A 20,150-nucleotide genomic window follows, 5' to 3' on the forward strand; every position below is an offset into this window, starting at 1 on the left:
ACAGTAAATCTCTCATTTCTTCTGACCTCTTGAAGATATCCTAATATTTAGCATTTCTGTTTTAGTGGTAACTATGGAGACTATTCAGAAGCATGGACCTTCCCCTCTCCTATCTTGTTCCTAAAGAAGTTGTGGTACAAGTAGATAAGATGTTTATAGCAGAGTTTAAAGAAAAAATCCTAAATCAAAATGTCATTATGACATGGGTACAACTGTGTAAAATTTTATATGCTCAATAAAGACTGGAAGACAGCATGTAAAATGTAAATAAAGGCATTAAAGTGATAACATTAAAGCCTGTTTTAAATGAGACACATTGTACTTTTTAAAGATTTCTGTTTTCTAAGTGTAGTCTCTGATTTAAATTGTAATTTTTTCAGATTTTTACCTAAGCTAGTGAGAACTGAAAAATAAAGTGTCTGAAATAATGTTTTATTGAGGTAACCAGGATTTAATTTTAGTCTCCTAAAGAATTAATTGCTTCTATGGCAATGGACAGAAATGCACATTTGGGAGATGTCAGTTTTGTACACTGTGAATTTCTGTGCTGGGCCTCCACAAGTGCGGAGGGGCTAGAGGACGTTTAAGGAAGATGGAAACCTGGTACACTGCACATACCTCGTGGCTGTTGATCTTGTGCCCTGCCCACAGGGAGAGGCACCAGAAGACAGGCCAGAACTGCCATCTGAAATTCTTAAATGCCTCACTCCTGTTTCCTTAAAAACAGGATTAAATCAGTTGTTTAGATTAAACCAGTTTTTCTTTTGGCAGTCATATTTTGGGAAGTGTTTTTCCTTGCAGCAATAATGAATAAATTATCTTTAATCTATTTTTCGAAACAGTTTGTCAGTTCTTGCAACTACTCCTTTGATTTCAAATCTCCTTCAAAATGCCATTATTAAAGATTAAAAAAAATAATAATCACTGGTCAATTTCTGCCCATAGCAAAGCATAAAGGCAGAAGCTTTTGTAGTACAGTACTATATGGAACCTTTTATCAAAAACAAATTCTACCTGGGCAGGGTGGCTAATGTCTGTAATCCCAGCTACTCAGGAAAACAAGGCAGAAGATGACAAGTTCAAGGCCAGCTTCAGCAATTTAGCAAGCCCCTATCTTCAAAGATAAACAAGGCCTGGGATATAGCGCCCCTAGGTTCAGCCCCCAGTACCCTACCCACACACACACAAACCCTAATCACAGATGAAACAATCAATATCTTAAATAGAGTTGTGTCTTATTATGAGCCCTCCAGATATTCATTCCTTCCCCATCATTAAGCTAGCTTTTTTTCCTCTTTAAGTCTCTGAGTATATCATTTAGCATTTGTCCCCAGTGACTATCATCTTGCTTTGATGATCTATTCCTCTAATTTCTTAATGTTATTTTAAAATTAGATTCCTGTTCTCTGAGGTGCTAGCAATCCCACACACCTCACTCGCATCAACAGATTTAATGATCATAATCTCTGTTCCCTTGTGGATCATGAATAAAATTATTAAATGATTTCAATGACAAACCTATTTATAACATCATAAAATATGCCACCCTTTCAGTTGTTAGCCCAAATATCATTGATACAATGATAGGCAATTATAAATCTCTCTTATTTTTCTTCAAATTATAGCTGTTGATATTTACTTTAAAATGTTATATATACTATGTTAAATTGTTTAGCTCATAACAAAAATATTTAGTAGGACAATTGCTCCTTTTTCTTTTATTCTTTTTTTCTTTTTTCTTTTTCTTTTCTTTTCTGGTGGTAATGGTAATTGAATCCAGGGGCATTCTACCTCTGAGCTACATTCTCAGCCCTTTTTTGTTGCTGTTGTTTAATTTTATTTTGAGACAGGGTCTCATTAAATTGCTAAGGCTGACCTACAACTTGCGATCTTCCTGCCTCAGCCTCCCAAGTAGCTGAGATCAGAGGCATGTACCATCTTGCCCAGCTCCCATTCTTAAATTAACTGTTTTTAATTATTTGTCTCTAAAAAATTACTTATATATATGATAGCTAACATTTATCAGGAAACTAAAACAGGTTTAGATTGGTAAAGACTAAGTCTGGATTCTAAGCCTGGAATGGTTTCTAGGTTTGCTCCCTTTTGAACCCTGAGGACTTACTGGGTGGCACATAATAAGTACCCAACAGATATTTGTTGAAAAATTGTTGAATGAATAAATGACCTAAGATATCCCACATGTTTCTGCCTATACCCTGTTCTTCTGATTCATAAGACATATTTGACTCTACCTTTGTTTCAAGTACATATGTTTATTTTTTTTGTTCATTATTTTTTTGGGGTGCTGAAGATGGAACCCAGCACCTCTGCACACTAAGCAAGCACTGTTCCAGTGAGCTCCATCCCCACCCCCAGCCCAAGCATGTATTTAATCAAGTGGTTACATCCTCAAAGCCTTGCCCCCTCTGGATTGAAACAAAGATTGAATTGGGGTAATCTTTGGAATCTCAGCCTGGAAGCTAAGAATGCCCTCCAGGCTGGTTCTGTGGGTGGATGGCTGCGCTGTGGGATTGCTGGATTCAATTATCGCTCCCAGTTTGTAGCGCCAAGAGCCACCTGTGCACAGGGAGAGCCTCCGTGCCTTTATGTAGAGAATGGAGCCTTCTGGCCCCATGAAAGAGCCTGCTTAGTCCATTAAAACAGTTTTTAAGTAGATCTGAAAGGAGTGTTCTTCCTTCATCTTAAAACACAGTGGAGAGGCTGGGTGTTCCAAAGTTATAGATTTTTTAGAATTAAGATGAAAGAGGCACTTTAATGTTGCTACTGAGTATGATATTAGTAAGTTACAAGTTCTTGTCATTATCTAGATTTATATTTTCAAGTTCATCCATAACCTACAATCTAATTTTGTACAAAATTAAGAATTTTTGAAATTTCAAGCCATCTAGTCCATCAGAAAGCTATGATCTGTTTAGTTTCTCCATCTGAAGCCATTCCCCAACACGTCTTGTGCAGTGTCTTCAAGCACACTCAGCCTCCCCCTTACCACATCAGAGTATCTATCCTTGGTCATGTACCTTAAATCTCTTTCCTGCAGTAGCAAGATGACTGTGTCCCCTTGATTTTCAAGCAAATTATGGAGCTAACAGTAGAGACCACAGGTCCTGCAAAATAGCTGAGTGATGTGTATCCCTTTCTCCTAAGTTCTTGACCTGCTGACTTTATGAAAGGTCTTACCTAGTCCAGAGCATAATAAAGTCAAAGCCATACTCAGAAGATTAGTGAGGGCATAGCACAATGGTGCCCCCTGTGGAAGATCCCTGTTCTAGCCCAAAGTAAATCATGCTAACCTGTATCTTTGATCAATCCTGACAAGCTTTGTGGCTACCTGTTTAGGAAAGGTTATAGGCCTTTCTGTGTGCTGTGCTTTACAAGACATGCCACTATATATATGTTTTTCAGTGTGCACTGCATTCAAGACTCTAAGAGCTTCATCAGATGGTTCTATCAGATTCTTCTTAGGGAGAATCTGAATATCACATAGCTGTTATCTCCCAGAATCAAGATTCTCCCCAGGTCTTTGACTCCCCAGAGTGTGTTCTTCACCACATTGCTTTGCAAAGTGCTTCACATATATACTACAAAAAGAAATTCTGTGCAGGCTCTGGTCCTCTAAGCATCCAGAAAATGGTATGCATTACTCTATAATGTAACGTAGTTCTGACCTAATAAATGGATTTATATTTACTGAAGCAGGGCAATAATTATTGTGACTTTTTAAAGCTGATTAGCATTCTTCACTCTTCCCAGAAAGTTTATAGATATTACTTCTTAAAACAAGTTCTGATCACCATCTTCTTGAAGAAGGTAAGAATCCAAGTCAACAAATAGACCTTTCATAACATCACTCCATAGAGACCCTCTACATCAGGAAGAGTTGTTCATCCTGCAGATGTGATTATACTTCCATGTGAAGATGGTAACACTTCACCCCATATACCAATTCCCAAGTTTGCCCCAAGTCAATGCAACCTATCTAGATGATTGGTTAGATACACATTTCATTGTCATTATTTAGTTATGTAGAGTTTTTCTGTTGTTTGAGGTGCTTTCTGATGAAGTCATGAAAGTGTTTGAAGCTCATCTTACATCATGCTAGGATATTAGGAATCTAGGGTCATGTGGGGGTGGCAGTTTAGGGCCAGTGGTCCCAGCTATCTGTACCTAAGTACTAAAGCAGATGAAAAATTGGGACATGAGGAGATTAAAAGAAATTTATAAGATATGAATTCAAGTAAAATCATAGAAATCCAAACTTGATCTTACATAGTTTATGTATTCCTCTAATAACCTCTAGGACTATCATAACTACATGATATGAGTGCTCTTATCCCAAAGTGTCCTTTTTATGGATTAAATACCAATGTAGTATTTGTCTTGAGGTTACAGAACTATTTATTCCTCTTAAAAAAGTTACAGGCTAGAGTGACTCTGCTCCTGTCTAGAACCTATGACATGTTTTGCTTGTTAAATTTCTTTTACACAGTTTACTAAAAAAAACTCTATGGTCCCAGTTTCATTCTTTGAATCTCAATGTGTAGAATTAAGTTCCTCTTTGGAATGTGATACTGAAATTTAAAAATTAACTTTGAATCAGAATATAGATAAACATGATTGTTTATAAAATCATGAAAATTTTCTTTGGAAGACATAATAACCAAGAAGCCAAGATTGCTTTTCCTTTAGAATTAATCCTGAATTTAGCATAATTCCATATTACTAACCTCAAATTCCCAATCTATTAAATATTGATGGCATTTTTAAAAATTTTTTTGTTATCAATGGATTTTTAATAAAATTTTTTTTATTTATATGCGGTACTGAGAATTGAACCAAGTTACTCACACATGTGAGGCAAGTACTCTACCACTGAGCTACAACCCCAGCCCAAATTGATGGCATTTTATAAATTAAGATTAAACTGTACATCTTGTCCCATTTAATTTCATTCTAAAATCAGGCACATCTGTCTGCTCATGCCCTGAGCTACAAATTGATCTCTGCTCCTTGAAGTAGCATGTAAGACTCTGCCCGAATTCTTCTCTGCCATGGGGTCAGCAATTTAGGTCAATTTTGGTTGCACCAGTAAGAATTGTTATACACTCAAATCATATATTCATATAAACATACATATAAAAGCATGTATGTACATATATACATGCATTTGCATATATTGTTGGTCTATTTACATTTTTAGAGATGTTTCTATGCAGATATGACACTTCGTATTAAATGAGTTGTCGGGTTATTTTTCAACTCTTTGTATGTAGATTGTAGGCCACTGCATGGACTCATAAATGTACTTAGCAGAGAGATTAATCCTTGAAATAAGTTCTAAACACACAACAGGAGGCCACATACCATCCAGACTGAGACTAACAGATGTGTGTAAGAGAGGGAAAGAAAAATCATACCAAATTTGTCTTTACCATTCTCTTCCCCACCCCCACCCCCTTATAGGAAGAATAGATAAATTGGTCAAAGGCCCAGGGACAGCACTTGACTGGCATGTGTGGGTTTAATCCCCAGTACTTCAAAAAATAAAATAAAATCATCAAAGTGATTTGGAAATTCATTTTTTAAAAATAGGCATGTTTCTAATTCACTAACAATCAGAGACTTGAAATATTTAACACACCTTCATGAATCTATGTGAAATAGTCTGTGAATGTTTATCCTCAAGCCAAATATATTATGTACATACATGTTGCATTAAGTTTTACGGTGATCCTGTGCAGCCTCTTTTCAGACCTTACCAATTGGCATAGCACTTCATCGACGTCAGACTGATTTCACATACATTCTCTTATACAGTAGATATTTTTCTGGCCAGGCTTGGTGATTCACACCTGTAATCCCAGCTGCTCAGGAGCCTGAAGCCAGGAGGATCATGAGTTCAAAACCAGCCTCAGCAACTTAGCAAGGCCCTAAGCAACTCAGTGAGACCCTCTCTCTAAATAAAATACGGAAAAGGGCTAGGGGATGTAACTCAGTGTTAATGCCCTTAGGTTCAATTCCCAGTGCAAAAAAAAAAAAAAAAAAAAAAAAAAAAAAAAAAAAAGTTTATTTTTTAAATTTCTCTAAACCTGGGCTTAGAGAAGTTGCTCCACCTGTCAAAGCCTAGAGTTTCCCTACCACAGTTTGCCCAGTGCCTTTCTACAACTGTTTTTCATATTATTGTGAAACACAACAGGAATGAATTAATCAGTAGTTGTCCTGCTGGTGGAGAACATCCCAAGGTGTTTCCCATTATAAGATTTTTTTAAAGGTTTTCATGTGACTTCAAATGGAGAATACTGTTCCAAAGTGCTTAGAGAGTCACTAATCTTCCCAAAGATAGTGTGGCTCTATCTCCACAATCTACCTCCTCTTACCTCCCACTTCCATGGACTTTGGGTCCCAAGGCCCTGCAAGGAAAATGAAAATAATGTAACCAATATCATGTGCTCCCATACAGTTACACAGAACAATTTAAATTGCACAAAAGAATAAATAGAACTTGTTAAAATGTGGGCATATTAGTCCATATTCTCCACAAGATTGGAATTTCATAGACCGTGTTACAAATACTCTGATATTTCATTAGAGAACAATAAAAATGTTAAAGTATAGACCAAATGATACTTTTGAACTCACTAATTCTTTACCAATTAGTCACTTAAATATGGTAGGATGAATCCTGAGATTGGATTTGAAGACAAGTGAAAACAATCTAAGGCAGTATTTGGTCCTGTCATTGTGTGAAACCATGAGTACCATTGCTGTAGTAAGTGTTTCATTTTTGCAGTACTGGGGATTGAGCCAGGCCTTGGGCATGCAAGGCAAGCACTGTTACATTGAGCTCAGCCCCAATCTATAGTCAGTGTCTTTTGTTGAGAATTTTGGTAAAAATTAAGGTTTTATCAGTTAAGAATTAAAGTTAAAATATATTAGTTTTATGTTACTCAGTGGTAGATGTAATGATACCCATGTCTTCTTCAGTGCCTTTTTGTTGAAAGAAACATATATATGACCAGAAGAACAGATACTTCATCAAGATATTTTTGACATTTTTCTTAGCAGAAAATTTAGAGATTTTCTACCTCCAATTCCTATTGACATTTGTTCTGGAACCATATGGCATCTTTAGTTTGATAGAGAAAAAATATATATGTTGTGATAGAGGTACACAAATAATCTAATGATGCCTTCAATTTTCTACTACCTCTATAAATATGGTTTTGTCACAAGCTATTTCACTTTTTTTTTGGGGGGGGGGTACCACAGACTGAACTTAAACTCAGGGGTACTTAACCACTGAGCCATATCTCCGGCCCTTTTTACTTTTTTATTTTGAGACAGAAGTCTCACTGAGTTGCTTAGGGCTTCACTAAATTGTTGAGGCTGACATTGAACTTGCAGTCTTCCGGCCTCAGACTCCCTAATTGCTGGGATTTCAGGCGTGCACCACTGAGTCTGGCAACTCAATGTATTTTTTTTTTTAACCTGTGATATGTACTTTAAAACTTTGCCTTTGTGACCCAGAGTTATAACTCAGAGTAGAATGCTTTCCTAGTGTGCATTATACCTGTTTGACCCTTAGCACCACCAAAAAAAAAAAAAAAAACAAAAAAACTTTGCCTTCATGCATAGGCATACAAAGGACAATATTGACATTAAGTATGTGTTGTCTTTTCCAAATCAAATTATAAATGCTTTCCAGTTCATTTACAAATGAAAGACAGGGTAGCATATTGTTAAGAACAAGAATTCTTTGAGATTTGACTCCAGCTCTTACCTTCTGTGTTACCTTGAACAATTTACCGTTGCCTAGGATCTTTTCCTTTAAAAAATGAAAATGATAATAATACCTACATCATAGGACTGTTGTGAGGACTGAAGATTTACATCTTAGAACAGGGCTGGGAACTCAGTAAGTACTATATATGGGTTGTCTTTGTTGTTTTGCTATTATTGTTGATGTTTTAATATTGGGAAGTACTGCCATTCTTAGTGTATTTTTCCATGTGAATTTCAGGAAAGAACTAAAAATTCTCTTATTTCTATCTCCTTCCACTTTTGCTAAAGTATGATATTCCGTTAAAAATCAGTGGATTGGGCTGGGATGCTTTGTAGCTCAGCAGCAAAGCATTTACCTCACATTCACAAAGCCTTGGGTTTGAACCCCAGTTCCAAAAAAAAAAAGGAAAGAAATCAGTGGATTTTTTTCCCCTGTAGACTCTTGTAAATAATGTTACCCTGAACAAAAAAGAATGCTTTTATTTGTTTGCCTGCATTGCTCAAGTTTGTAGTATTCGAGAAAAGTTTTAATTGTACCTTTTCTTTTTATACCAAGTCTTGCCACTCAGAAATTATCAAGATTTTTCAGTTGAAGCACTGTGTGTTAGAATCTTGTGGTTGAATGAACTCTTGGAGGCATCCTAGTTCCACTTTCCATGGTGGCTAAGAGTTTCATTCATAATTTCTCTGACATGCAGTCATCTAGTCACTTTGGACTTTGATTATAGGGAACTCACAGCTTGTCAAAAATAATTGTTCTGTTGTAGACAACTATAGTCATTTGAAAACTTTCTTACTTGTAATTGAAATCTGCCTCCCAGAAACTTTACCATGTTGCTCTTTGTTCTGTCCCCTGAAGCTTATAGGACTGCCTCTTCTTCCATTTAATTGCTTTTGTTATTTGGAGATGGCCTTTGTATCATTTATCAAACTTTTCCTAGATATGTTTCCACATCCTTCCTCATCCTATCCTGGACCCAATCTGTCATGTCTGTCAATCCACACATGACACCCGAATGGAACATAGTTGTGTTTTGTTGTTGTTTGTTTTGATGTACTAGAGATCCAACCCAGGGCCTCATGCAAGCTAGGCAAGCATTGCACCACTGAGCTACATCCTGTACCCTAAACACGGTTTTCTAAATGTTCATGGACCATCAAGTGAATAGTGAAGTCAAGCTCAGTGACACATACCATTCCTCCCCCACCCCCCTCCCCCTCCTCGAGGTGCTGGGGGTTGAACCCAGGGCTTTGTGCTTGTAAGGCCAAGCACTCTACCACCTGAGCTATATATATCCCCAGCCTGACACATACCTTTAATTCCAGCTACTCAGATACTGAAGCAGGAAGATCCCAAGTGTAAGGCCAGCCTGGGTAACTTAACAAGACCTGTCTCAAAATTAAAAATAGGAAAGGTTGGCTGTATAACTAAGGGGTAGAGCACTTGCATAGAATGTGCAAGGCCCTGGGTTCAAACCAACTATTGCCAAAAAGAGGAAAAAAAAAAAAAAAGGAGAAGGAGGGGGAAGGTGGGGCAGGGGAGAAAGGCAGGTGAGACCCTCCGCACCGTATTTTGGACATGTACATCTGTTAATACTTTAAGTTTGCATTTGCATCCTTTGGATCTGCAACACAATCTTGGTTATATGAAGAATGTGGTTTTCAAAGATTCTGAGCATTTTTAATGTATCACTGCCAAACTAAAGCTTATACTTTTACTTTTACTTTTTTTTTTTTTTTTTTTTTTTTTTTTTTAATACTGTGGATGGGATGTTTTATTTTGAGACGAGGTCTTGCCGAGTTGCAGTTTGGCCTCAAACTTACACTCCTCCTGCCTCAGCTGCCTGAGTAGCTCGAATTACAGATGTATGCCATCACACCCAGTTTACAATTATTTTATTTTCGGAGGGATTGTTGGGTGTTGAACCCAAGGGTGCTCTACCACTGAACTACATCCCCAGCTTTTTTTTTTTTTTTCCCCTAAATTTTGGGACAGGGTCTTATAAATTGCTTAGGCCTCACTAAATTGCTCATGCTGGTCACAAACTTGGGATCCTCCTGCCTCTGCCTCTTGAGTCACTGAGATTACAGGGCTTGCACAATGTGCCTGGCTTACCCAGTTTACAATTATTTTTTTTTAAACCCAGATGCATACCACGAGTAATGGTACATGCCTGTAATTCCAGCAGCTCAGGAGGCTGAGACAGGAGGATCACAAGTTCAAGAGCAGACTAACAATTTAGTGAGGCTTTAAGCAACTTAGAGAGACCCTGTCTCAAAATAAAAAATAAAGGGCAGGAGTTGTGGCTCAGTGGTAGAGCACTTGCCTGGCATGTGTGATGCCCTGGGTTCAATCCTTAGCACTGCATATAAATAAATAAATAAAATAAAAAAATGAAAAGGACTGGGGATGTGACTCAGTGGTAAAGTGTCACTGGGCAATCCCCAGTGCCAAATAAATAAATAAACGAACTCAAATGCACAACTGTATAATTATTGTTACATTTCACTGACTACTCTGGTTAAACATATCAAAACCATTAAAATTTTGAATGCTATTCATTTGTTAACCATCTTTCTTGGCTCTGTGACATCTGAAAATTAAATTTCAATATGTATTCCTCTTTATCCTCATTCAAGCAATGCATAGAAGTATGATAAGGGGAAGAAACCAAGTATTGAGTGGTGGCAGCACAACTCTAGAAATTTCTCTCTGTTCAATATAAATCTGCTACTAAATGTCTTCTAGGAATCAGTGTTTACATGTTCAAATCCATATTACCATGCTCAAATCAAGATCCTATTTTCTCTGGACTAAATTTGCAAAATCCAAATATATTCTATATCGCTATTTCTGAAGCTAATAGCCAAATGACACCCCCCACACACCCGCAAAAAAAAAGAGGGAGGGACTGGGATTACAGATCAGTGACAGAGCATATGCTTAGTATATACAAGGCCCAGGGTTAAATCCCCAGCACAAAAGAAAAGAAAAAGTGAGAACGTTTTGTCATGGCTTGTTTGTGGTCACCCACTTACCCTGAGGCCACCATCACCATTGCCTTTTTTCTAGAGTTCACAAACCATCTGTTTAATAACCCTTTCTGGAATTTTCCCCTAAATTGTCCATAAATTCACTGGTCTGTGTTCCAGAATACACCTTTTCTTTTGTCCTGTGTTTGAAGATGTGAGTCAGTTGAAATTGCTCATCTCTCAGGTTTCTCACGGTCCTTGAGGAGCTGGGAAGGGCATTTGTGTTCGTTCCAGGCATGCAGGAGCAGGACAGAGTGGGTGGACGCCTCTGGGAAGGGGCTGTAGATGGAGAGGTAGATATTCAGAGTGCAGAGGAAGACAGAGAGGGGAAGGGCCAGAGAGGAAAGCCTGGCAGGAGCATCTGGGAAACAAAGCAGGAAAGCTGGCAGTGGAGAGGGGGCTCACTGGGTGCCACAGTGATTTGACCTGGACTCTGTCATGTTTGGAATAGAAGTGTGGGTGGTCTTGGGAAGGAAAGGACACCAGAAGCTAAATGAAAAAAAAAAAAAAAAAAAAAAAAAAAAAAAGCCCAGGCTGGCAGCTGCAGCCAAGGCCTCCCTGACAACCTGTAACTGGCTATTTGAATGCATAGTCTGTCCTTAAAGGCCCCTGTTCATGGAATTTATTGTATTTTTACAATTAATTCTTTCTGTAGTTAGATTCTAACTCCTCTGTGTCTTCTCTTAATAATACATTTTCTTTTGACTGACACAGTGGCACATACCTGTAATCCCAGTGACTCTGGAAGTTGAGGAAGAAAGATTACAAGTTCAAGTCCAGCCTCTGCAATTTAGCAAGACCCTGCCTCAAAATGAACAGGGCTACAGATGTGGCTCAGTGGTAGAGTGCCCCCTGAGTTCAATCCCCAATATAAAAACATAGTAATAATAGTAATATATTATCTTTTGCAAGAACTTGAGTATACTTCTTCAACTTAACAGCCTTTACATTTATTAAGCCCCTGATTTTTGTCATTATCTCCTCTGCACCCACCCCCATCAATCTTAACAGGATTCTGGGTTTGGGTTTTGGCCTTCCTGACAAGTTTGTTTGTGAACATTTTTCTATCAGGAACAGCACTTTAAAAACACTTGTGACAAGTGTCCTGGTGATAATACAGACTTTGACGTAGACTCCCAGCACAGTTTTTACAGCTTTGTACCTCTCCTTTGTCAACACTCTCCAATCAGGCAGAGTAGCCTGTCTTCACAGTGCTTTGGGCAGACCAGATGTTTAACCAGGGTTCTGTAGCCGAGGGGATTACATGTTCCTCCTTTTGTACCCAGGGGCTTTAAAACCCGATTCCTGAGAGAGAGCATTCTGCACCTATTTTGGTATCTTTACTATTAATTATGACTGTTGTAGAAATTTAATTTTTCAGAGGCACCCTGGAACTGTTTCCACTTATGATCTCTTATATTCATGATAGTCTTTCACTAAACTTTTTTTTTTTTTTTTTTGGTCTATACTGAGGATTGAACCCAGTGGTGGTCTACCACTGAGCTAACATCTCTAGACCTTTTTGTTTTTTATCTTGAGTCAAGGTCTTGCTAAATTGCTGAGTCTGGCCTTGAACTTGCAATCCTCCTGCCTTAGTCTCTGGGATTACAGAGACTAAGTTCACAAAACATTTTTGCAGTGAATTTTCCTCATGTAGGGTTCAGATTTCTAAAGCCATGCCTGTTACCCTTTCCCAGATTCTAATACCAAAGGACATTACTTTTTTTTTTTTTAACAAGATTTCAGTCACCTTTATGCCCAATTATGTTGTCACAAGCGAAAAATGCTTCTGTCCTCTGATACATAAGATTATCCATCAGGAACACCAAGAATTTGTCAATTTCAAAATGCAGAATGGGAGTGTCAGCAGATGTTCAGAGGTTGAAATGTCCCACCAACTGCGGTATCTTGCCTTTCTGCCCACTTCATGATTTCCATTAGGGAAGTAACATCCACTTCTGCCACCTGGTTAGACTGTCTCCCATTTGTCTCCTTTTATCTATCCGTGTGTTTTCAACCATGAAAAAAAAAAAAAAAGAAAACTTTAACATTCTGTTTTGGACTCCCTTACTATTATATTGTTTCCTTAGAACAAGATCTACTCCATGTTCCAGATGAGTACATCTCTGTTCTCTGTAAACTTTCTAGGGTCATCTCCAAATCTATTCCAGTGCTGTTGCTGGGAGCCCTCTGAGTGTGCAGAAATGAAACCAAGACTGTTTCACTGTGTGGACTGGGGGTGTGGCTCAGTGACAGAGCTCTTGTCTGGGTTCAACCACCAGCACAGTAACAATAACAACAAAAGTTCACTGTGGACTCTTGTCCATGTCTCTTAGGCTCTCATCCCAGTATCCTCTCCTGCAAAATGAGGTGAGAAGATAAGATTGTGCTTGGAGTTTCTCCCAAGACTTAGTCTTTTTCTGGTGTCCCTGGACAGAAGTAGCTACTGCCTCCACTTCTTATAGCTACTTAACACCCCATTGCAGGAACTTTTCTTTAATATTTTATTGTATTATTTTATTTATTTATTTATTTATTTATTTATTTATTTATTCATTCATTCATTCATTCATTCTGGTACCAGGAATTGAACCCAGGGGCACTTAACCACTGAGCCACATCCCTCAGCCCTTTTAATTTTTTTATTTTGAGACAGGGTCTCACTAAGTTGTTTAGGGCCTCGATAAATCTCTGAGGCTGGCGTCCTACTTGCAGTTCTCCTGCCTCAGCCACCATGCCCAGCTTCTTTAATATTTTAAAAAGACTTTTGATCTAAATAGTTTTCAGAGCCATATAATTTCCTTAAAAAGGTCTCATATGAACAACATTTATCACTCGAGGTATTTCACAAATGTTAAATAAAAACACACTTAACTTTAAATACTTTGCATCCTCTCTTCTCTTTGTTAATATCTTTAATTGGATCCTTTAGCAGGGGATTTGGACTTAATTTATTTCAGGTGATACTGCACTTATACATGTTTTAGTTGACTTAGAGATTTAATTCTATTAGTGCCACAAAATACTATATCAAAGAAATAAAAAACCAACTGATACACATTTTTGTATTTGTGTGTGTGTGTGTGTTATGTAGCCTATAGCTAAAGTGTTTTTTAGGCCATAAGGGTCAAAGTGAACATACCAGCACTTTTCCCATATGAAAAGTTCTATCAGATTGGGCTTTTAACAGCCAAAATATAGGTGAACTCAAAAGTGGAAAGATTTTTTTTTTTTTTTTAATTGTGGTCTTTAGGTTTTTTTGTTTTGTTTTGTTTTTGTTTTTGTTTTTTTCAGCTATTAGAACTAAGGTCATGGCTCCCTCCCTCAATGTTCCACTTAACCCTCTCTGATTCTATAGACTTATTTCTGTCCCTTTTAACACGTGGTTAAAATGATCTAAACGATGTCCTCTGAGCCAACAGTTTTCATTGAGTGGGTAGAATGTTTACAGATGCCGGTGAGGCATAACGCCTTTCAAGGATTCGATTACTAGTGAATCATGGAATGGCCATCGTGCACATGGGTGCTCTCAGGTCCCTTGGTATACAAAGTCCTATGGGTCTACTTTTGTGGATTTCAGTATGGACTGAAGTAAAATAGTCCTTATGCAAGAGAAATGTTCTTTAGGACTTGAGTAGCTTTCAGTGATGTTCTCCTGGCTGCTTTTTGCACTAATCTGAATTATCCTTCATCATAGAATCAGATTTTTTTGAGGGGTGCTGAGGATCAAACCCAGGACCTTGAGCATGCTAGGCAAGCACTCTACCACTGAGCTACACCCCCAGCCCCTCATCATAGGATTAAATACCCTATTAGCCATCATCAAATATTCAATTAAGTTGGGCATGGTGGGGCATTCCTATAATCCTAGCAACTCAGGAGACTGAAACTAGAGGATTGCAAATTCAAGGTCAGCCCTTGGCAGTGTAGCAAGATCCTCAGCTAATTAGTGCAACACTGTTTCAAATTTTTAGAAAAGAAAAAGAAGACAGGCACAGCCGTGCACATCTATTATCCCAGCTGCTCAGGAGGCTGAGGCAGGAGGATTTCAAAGTCAGCCTCAAAAACTTAACAAGGCCCTAAACAACTCAGTGAGATCCTGTCTCTAAATAAAAAATACATAAAAAAGAGCTGGAGATGTGGTTCAGGGGTTCAATCCCCAGTACCAAAAACAGAAAAAGGAATAGAGATGTAGCTCAGTGGTAAAGCACCTCTGAGTTCAATCTCCTGTACCAAAATAAATAAATAAATAAATAAATAAATAAATAAATAAAATTTTTTGCATATACATATATATTCAGTTGAGCTGGGTTGACTTAAGTTCATAGAGAAACAAACTAAGTGAAACAATCAAAGAAATGTAGAACGTAAGTCATTCTACAGCACAGCCTGATTCTTTAAAAATGACAGTGCCATAGCAGAATAAAACAGGTTAAAGTGTTATTGTAAACAAATGTCATGTGTGAACTGGGATTAATCATGGCTTGGAAAATGACTAAAAAAATTTTTTGAAACCAATGAGGATATGTACAGGGACTATATTAAATAATAGGATATTCTCTTTTTGTTTGTTTTTTGGTACTGGGGATTGAACCCAGCAGCACTTTACCACTGAGCTATATTCCCCCCGCCCCACCCCCCCCCCCCCTTTTTTTTTTTTTTTTTTTTTTTTTTTTTTTTTTTTTTTTTTTTGAGACAGGATCCTACTGAGTTGCTTAGGGCATTGCTAAATTACTGAGACTATCATCAAACTTGAGATCCTCCTGCCTCAGCCTCCCTGTTGCTAGGATGACAGGTGTGCACCACCACTCTCAGCAGTTCTCTAACTTCTCCAGTTAACTTTACTAGTTTTGATAATAGTATTGTGATTGCATAGGAGAATGTTATCTTAGGAGATACAGTCAACAAAAGGATGAAGCATCCTATACCCAATGATATGCCCAAACCAAGTCCTAGCAACTCAGAGCCTATTGTTAAAGATCCAAGAATTTTGTGATCCCTTGACCCTGGCAACTTGAAATCAGCATGATGAAAATACTATACCACAAAAATCTGCAAATGCTACAACAAGGGTTTTCCCCACCACCACACTCCTGAGAGCTGATTTACCAGCATACCACTTCCTGCAACTTATTTTCAGATGGTTCAGAGGCACATACATATGCGTAGATAGAACAGAAATGACAAATTTTAACAACTGTTGCTGGCATGGTGGTACACACCTGAAATTCTGGCTACTCAAGAGACTGAGGTGGGAAATTTGTAAGTTCAAGGCCAGCCTGGGCAATTTAGCAAGACTTTGTCTAACATAAAAAGGGCTGGGGGTACTGAGGATATAGCTCAGTTGGTAGAGTGCTTGCCTGTCAAGCACAAGGCCCTGGGTTCAATCCCCAGCACCGCAAAAAAAAAAAAAAAAAAAAAAAAAAAAGAGGGGGGGCGGCGGTGCTGGGGATGTAGCTCAGTGGGAGAGCATTTTTCTAGCATGGGCAAGGCCCTGGGTTCAATCCCCAGTATTGCAAATAATAAGAGTAATGTAGCAATTGTTGAATCTAGGTGGAAGATACATGGTTATTCATTGTGCTAGTTCAGGAGTCCCCAGACCTTTTCCATAAAGGCCAAAATGTAAATGTCTTTGGCTTATAGGCCCTACAGTCTGCAACAAAAACTCAACTCCACAGCTCTGCCCCGATAGCACAAAAGTAGCCATAGACAATACATTTAATAAACAATATATTTAACATGGTTATGTTACAGCAAAACTTTATATACAAAAACAGGGAACCAGATTTATCCCAGGGCCATAATAATCTTTCAACTTTTCTGTTCTTTTTAGATACTTCAGTCTAAAAAATTGGAATAAAACAAAAGTACAAATGTTTTAGTCTGGTTTTCAGAACTTTCCTGGGTCCCCTGACATTTAGCCCTGTAAGCTGTGCCATATTAATTTTGTTTTCATTTTCTAACACTCTGCACTCTTTGGTCTCCTCTGTGCCCTCACTAAAGCTGTTTTTTCCCCTGCAGTTCCCTCTCTATTCCAACCCCATATCTATTTATTAGCATTTATGCCCGAAACCATGCTCTGCAAACCTTTCTGGAATCTCCTAACTACAGTCAATCTCTTATTCTTCTCAACAGCCTAGTCCTACATTTGTAGCTTGGCTTTGATAATTCTACTAGTACTTAGGAAATAGTAGGTGCTCAATTAGTACTTGTAATTTGAGCATCTAGGCATGCAGATATCCTCATGCTTACAGGTACCAACCTAGAAGTTAGAATAGAAGAGAGTGTTGGGTTTTCTGATTTAGATATGGGGAGATTTAAGATAATGAAAACAAGGGAGTGTCCTATCTATCTGTCTATGTTATCTATGTTCAGGACTGCTCTGATCCAAGTCCAGCTACCTTTGAGTTCATTGGGTATCAAGCGAAAATAAACTTGATCTGAGTAGATTCAGTGACTTTCTTGGCCACAGCTAAGGGCTTGGAGGGAGAACTAAGTCACCTGAGCATCTGTAGTGATTTAGACACTGTCAAACACTCTGTGCTCTCATGTACCCACCCCACCCCCAACAATCCTACAAAACACTGATCTTATCCTCATTTAGAACTGAGAGCTTCCATCACATTGTAAAGCTGAAACGTGAGTTTGAATCTGGCTGCCTCTGCTGGTACCCAGCACCATTTTAGTACCTCCATGCATTCAGCGATTGGCAAGAGACCAGAGAAACCCAAGCTGGAATAGTCCCAGAATTCATCTGCAATGTGGAGTACCTGGAGTGCTGGGCACCTGGGGTTAGTATTAAGTGCCTTTGGATGAGCCATCAGCTTTGTTACTCTCCATCTGTGATCTTGAGTCACTTGAGTTTCTCTAGATAATTAGAGGAATAAACGAGCATATTTCTTTTTGGTTCATGTTTCATGCATTATGCAGTAAGTAGCATAAAGTCTCATAAAGAGGTAGATAAATAAGTAGAAAATTGAAATACAATACTGTGTGATAATGCCGTAGTCCAGATGTGCACAGGGTACTCCAGAAGCCCAGAGGAAGAGGGGCACCTAGCCCCTCAGGGCCACCATCATAGTTAACCGAGTACATTCCATCCAGGTAGAATTGGGGGAGCTTGCGGGGGTGGGGCAGGCAGTCCTAGGGGAGATGATAGGTCAGCTCTGAGAAGTGCAACTAGTTGCTGTAAACACATGATGAAAGGGGTACAGGGGAGGAAATGGAAGCAAGGCTAGAACTGGATTGAGGAAAGGATATCACTGCCTCCTGAAAGAGCGTGGACTTTTAAGGCAGCGGAGGGCTTTAAGCAAGGTCATATTTGCATTTTATAAAGCTCTTGCAGTGTGCCGTGTCGGATGGAGTCCCGGGATGCAGAACTGGTGGTAGGAAGACTCGAGGAGGTGATTGCAAAAAATAACCCAGGCAAGGCATGATGAGCGTCTGAACCAGTGTAGTGGCAACAGGAAGGAAGCGTAGAGCATAAGCCTGAGCGCTCCCCGGGAGGTGGAACGACAGGGCTCATTGACCCATCAGTGAAAATGGCTTCAAATGATCTCACAGTCTCAGTGGCTTAGGACAACAAAGCTGGGTCTCTTGTGCACACTATGTGTCCATTTCAGACAGGAGAGGCCCGTGGTGTGGTCACTCAGGATTCAGGCTAAGGAACAACTCCAAGTGCCAGAAGGAGAGAGCTAAAGGGACTCTCATAGACAATTCAGTGCTGCAGCCTAGAAGTGACATGCATCATCCACAACTCGTAGACGAGAACCCTACAAGTGCCCTGGATGTGGGGAGCCAAGAAGATGCCCAGTTCCTGACCTGGGGAATGAGGTAGACGTTGGAGGTGTTGTCAAAGAAGAAGATGGAAACGGAGCAGAGGAAAGTAGACAGATCAAAGGGCTGAAGCTTCTCCACCTCTGAAGCATAACCATTCACTGGTCCTTTTTTGTGATCAGTGGGAGGAATCAGAATGAACTTCACTCATCAGCAAGAGTTAATCCTCTGCAAAGGGTGTTTTGGTTAATTCTTCCCAAATAAAATGTTTTAGTTTATTGTTTTGTTTTGGTTTGGGTACTGGGGGGGACCCGGGGCACTCTACCACCGAGCTACATCCCCAACCCTTTTTATTGTTTGAGAAAGGGTCCAAGTTGCTGAGGCTGGCCTGGAACTTTTGATCCTCTGAGCTTCAGTCGCTGGGATTACGGACGTGTGCCACTGTTCCCAACTCGTTTAAATATGTCACATTCAGGTCTAACAACATGTGTCTTTCTTGAATTTTCCTATGGACTATTGTGCTCCCATATAGTGTTAAAAAAGAAAGTTATGAACCAAGATGTTAGTGAGAGCTTTCTCACCTAAGAATAGCAGTCCTCGAATTTAAAATCCCAGAGATGTAAATGCCCTCCGCCTTCATTACTGCCATCCCCAGTGTGGCACATTTCACCATGTGAGGGGCGGGAGTCGGGAGGAGGTGTAATTAGGCTGATTGGAGCCTATTGTGCTGCTCTGCAGCGCGGACAGGGAGCAGCCCTAGGGAGGTTAGTGCCTCAAGATCGCTGGGGAATGATGTCCTCTTTCCTCAAAATAACATAGCAGGAATACTGACTCTACACGGTTTCTCCCCTTCTTTGTTTCCCAACACCCCCCATTTAATTGTGATCCTTATATTGTACCCTAAAAACTGACTTTTATTTTGCATTTGTTTCTTAACAGTTGCGAGAAACAATCAAAGCTGGCAAAGGTGTGACTTCAGCTATTGACCTGTGTCGTTACCATGGAAACAAGGCACTGGAGGCCCTGGAGAGCTTCCCTCCCTCGGAGGCCAGATCGGCTTTAGAAAACATTGTGTTTGCTGTGACCAGATTTTCATGACACCAAATTAAAAAGACCCTATTGTTCCTGAGCTGAAAAACCTAGGGAATGAGGTGATTGGGAGAGCTTTTGTGATGAACTATCTATCTAAATGTGTACATGACTTTAAAAATATACACATTTTTCTCTTTCTTTTATCACATTGCTAAAATGAATACTGCCTTCTTTTTGGAACTGCTACAAACAAAATTAGAAGAAAAAAAAAAGGTCAAGCAGTTTTCACTTGTCACGCCAGAAGCACACTTGAGGCTGCACTAGCAGAAATAATTAATGAGATTCGCTCCTGTGACCTCAGCAAATGGACAGGAAATAAGTCCTTATTGATTGGACCAAGCCACGGATGGCGCCAGGGCGGTGGCCTGTGGTTTTCCTTCTAGAGAGGACAGAGTGTGCTGGAAGCTGCAGGTGTCAAGAGAAACACTCTGGATCCCAGCCAGGAAGGA

At 39.2% G+C, this 20,150-nt stretch overlaps 1 protein-coding gene across 5 annotated transcripts in view; it reads left to right on the top strand.

Annotated features, from left to right (window-relative positions):
- The window catches only part of Pdss2 (decaprenyl diphosphate synthase subunit 2), a 255,118-nt gene extending 235,129 nt beyond the window's left edge, over positions 1 to 19,989 (top strand). For 3 of the 5 annotated variants that reach the window (XM_047558926.1, XM_047558928.1, XM_047558930.1), the window contains 2 exons: positions 3,772 to 3,828; positions 19,549 to 19,989. In XM_047558926.1, coding sequence (XP_047414882.1) covers positions 3,772 to 3,828; positions 19,549 to 19,707 — 216 coding nt within the window. In that variant the 3' untranslated portion in view covers positions 19,708 to 19,989. The remainder of the gene's footprint in view (positions 1 to 3,771; positions 3,829 to 19,548) is intronic. The other 2 variants (XM_047558927.1, XM_047558929.1) reach the window with 1 other exon arrangement.
- Positions 19,990 to 20,150: the final 161 nt, after the last annotated feature.

This window comes from Sciurus carolinensis, chromosome 7 (genome assembly GCF_902686445.1).
Source record: "Sciurus carolinensis chromosome 7, mSciCar1.2, whole genome shotgun sequence".
In the NCBI taxonomy this organism is placed as follows: Eukaryota; Metazoa; Chordata; class Mammalia; order Rodentia; family Sciuridae; genus Sciurus; species Sciurus carolinensis.